The sequence below is a fragment of the Aplysia californica genome, unplaced genomic scaffold, assembly GCF_000002075.1.
Source record: "Aplysia californica isolate F4 #8 unplaced genomic scaffold, AplCal3.0 scaffold00030, whole genome shotgun sequence".
NCBI lineage: Eukaryota > Metazoa > Mollusca > Gastropoda > Aplysiida > Aplysiidae > Aplysia > Aplysia californica.
The window spans coordinates 192495-195528 of NW_004797300.1; the positions used below are offsets into that span (position 1 = coordinate 192495).

The window sequence follows — 3034 nt, forward strand, 5'->3', positions numbered from 1 at the left end:
TCTCTCTCTCTCTCTCTCTTGTCTCTCTCATCTCCCTTGCTCTTCTTCTCCACCTTCCAGGAGTCGGAAACTTGTGCAAAGTAGTGCTGGGTATCACAGGGGACTCCCACAAAGGGTGGAAATGAGAGAGAGTCCCGTATGACCCTGTTTGAAGTCCTCTCTAGTTTCACAAGTGCTCGTTTCCCTCAATAAAGGCAACTGGAGGGTCTATTGAGAATTAAAGGAGCCCCGGACGAGCCGCTGTCTTTTTTCTTTCTCAGCCTGACAATTTCCCCGCAGGGTTTGAAGGTAATGCTCCTCTCAATTTGAGCTTCTCTAGAACACCACAAACTGCAATGATCCTCTCAATTTGAGCTTCTCAAGAAGACCAAACTGGCCGGCGTTTGATGTGTTTGTTTTTTTGGTAGGGGCGAAAACTGCTACAGTACCAAATGTAGTGGTGAAAATAAGTGAATTGTAACACCGCGTACTTAGATGCGAATTGTTTTTGGGGGGTATTTTGGGGTTTGAATAATTTACGTGGGTGAGTGTTTGTTCCTGAAACACGCCAGTTGTTGAGTCTTTGTTCGACAGGTAGAAGGTTGGAGGGCGCCACTGGTAGGTCCTACTTCTTCACAATCCCTCTGTTGTTTCTTATTGTCTCTCTTACAATAATATTTTTCCAAGAACTAATATTGACAATGATTGTGCTGACGTGCTTCTCTTTACTCAAACAAAACAAACAAACAAACAAACAAGGTTAATTGTTCTGGTGTTTTCTCCTTTTCTCCCCGATTCTTTACTTTTCCTTTATGTATATTCTGTTTTACTGGCCACTTTGGTGTAGCGTTTAGGTGCTTCGCCGTAGCACGCAGGAGACCAGAGTGGGATCTCCTTGTGGGCAGAATGTTTTTCAAGTTTTCTCGGTCTTTCGACTCTGATGTATCCTTCTCAGGCAGGGTCGAAGCACACCTCCCAATTAATCTACAAATGTAAGTGGTATGGGGAAATAAAACACCTACATTAAAAATACATCCCTTTCAATTCTCAAGAGGCGAAGATATCTGTTTTTCTGTGTGCGGGTCAAAGAAATAACGATCGGACCTGAAACGACCACCCAAATTTTCTAGGAAGGTAGTGGTCATGTCCGATCTGTGGTCTTCTTGGACATTGTCACTATAAATAATTGAAGCAACGCAGGGAAGGGGGGATGGGGTGGTGGACAGTGGTTGTTTGTAGATGTGATTGTCTTGTCTTGGACAGGCGATCGTTAGAACAGGTTCCTATCTATCTATCTATCTATCTATCTATCTATCTATCTATCTATCTATCTATCTATCTATCTATCTATATCTCTCTCTATCTATCGTTCTATCTATCTATCTATCTATCTATCTATCTATCTATCTATCTATCTATCTATCGTTCTGTCTATCTATCTATCTATCTATCTATCTATCTATCTATCTATCTATCTATCTATCTATCTATAGAAGGGGTTCTGTTGGCCCTACTCGTCAGTGTTAGCTAACACTGACTGAGTAGTATAGTATACCTTCCAGGAATCGAAAGCATGCCTTATGTGTGCAGCGGAAAAAAGCCTCAGTGTAAATCACAAACGATGGAGAAACATTACTCACAAAAGAAGGATTGTTATGCTCATACATTGGGCTAGTAAGGTGCGGCTGTTTTATTATGTTTTGTTGAGTGGGTTATCAGCGTGATCGCTTACAGTCTAAACACAAGGTTTCCCAACAATCCGAATTGAAAGAACGTTGTAAAATAAACTTTCTTCAGAACGTTTAATTGACTCTTGACAACACTCCTATCGCTACTACGAGATCATATTTTTGGCGGAAACCTACGTTTCTGTAAAGTTATGCACGGACGACAATAAAGGGCAGTTTGTTACAAGTTACAAGCGTATGTATAACGGCCATTGCGCTTTCCTGTTTGAGATACTAATATTGTTGTATATCATCGAGGATCAGTTAACGTCTGAACGGCTCATGAGGCTCTCAAGTGCGGTTGAAGCGTGCAGTCCGCCTACCCCCCAACGCGACGTAAGAGATACAAAAACCGCAGAACAGATGTTGGCGTAGCCGAGAGAAAGTTGCCACCAGTGCAATAGTCTGCTTTATTATTGCTGGTTTTGTTTCGCTTCGTTTTGTTTTGGTTGTTGTTTTTCAAAGAACTCAGCCGTATTATTAGATGCAATGGCATAGAACGTATTGAGGGACAGAGAACGGAGGTTTTTAAATTCAATTTCCAAAATTTGTAAAAAGTTAGAAATCAGGGATTCATGGAGGGAACATATCCCCTTTATACTTCCAATAGGTTGGAAGGGTATACAGAAGCATACTCAAAGGCACCGTGCGCACACACACACACACACACACACACACACACACACACACTCACACAAACACACACACATACACACATGCAAACACAAGTGTGCGCACGCGCACACACGTCCACACACACACGCACACGCATGCAAGCCCACACGCGCATGCGCGCGCGCACACACACACACACACACACACACTATGTATGTATATATATAAATCATTAATTAGATTTCCAATAAGAAGAAGAAGAAGAGGAAGAAGAAGAAGGGGGAGGAGAAGGTGAATGATAATAATAATATTATTGTCATTATTATAATAGTAATGACAGTAATCATGATAATAATAACGCTATGCGCTTTCCCTCAAACGACTCCACTAGTCTGCCAGGCCCAGGTTTACGTTCTCAGCAGGTGTGTTTTATCTGCGCAGTTATGCCCTTCGATCTCTAGCGTGATGAGTAACGAGTTTGCTATGTCAGCATTATGTAAGGTAAGGTAGGCTAGAGCATTAAAACAAAAACAAACAAACAACCCCCCACCCCCCCAAAACCAACGAAAAAAAATAGTAATAATAAAAAGCCCAACAAAACCAACAGACCAACAAACAATAAAAGGGGGCTCTCGTGGCCTAGAGGTTAAGGTGTTGGCCTCTCATTCAAAGGTCCCGGGTTCGAATCCGGGTAGCGACCAAAAAATTTTCTT

General features: G+C 42.0%; 1 protein-coding gene across 1 annotated transcript in view; it reads left to right on the forward strand.

Moving 5' to 3' along the window:
• The window catches only part of LOC100533323 (soluble guanylate cyclase subunit), a gene marked incomplete at its 3' end in the record, with an annotated part of 184338 nt that overhangs the window by 120906 nt on the left and 60398 nt on the right, over positions 1-3034 (forward strand). Inside the window, 2 exon segments of the mRNA NM_001204620.1 lie at positions 1996-1998; positions 2001-2006. Of these exon segments, the coding sequence (NP_001191549.1) occupies positions 1996-1998; positions 2001-2006 (9 nt within the window).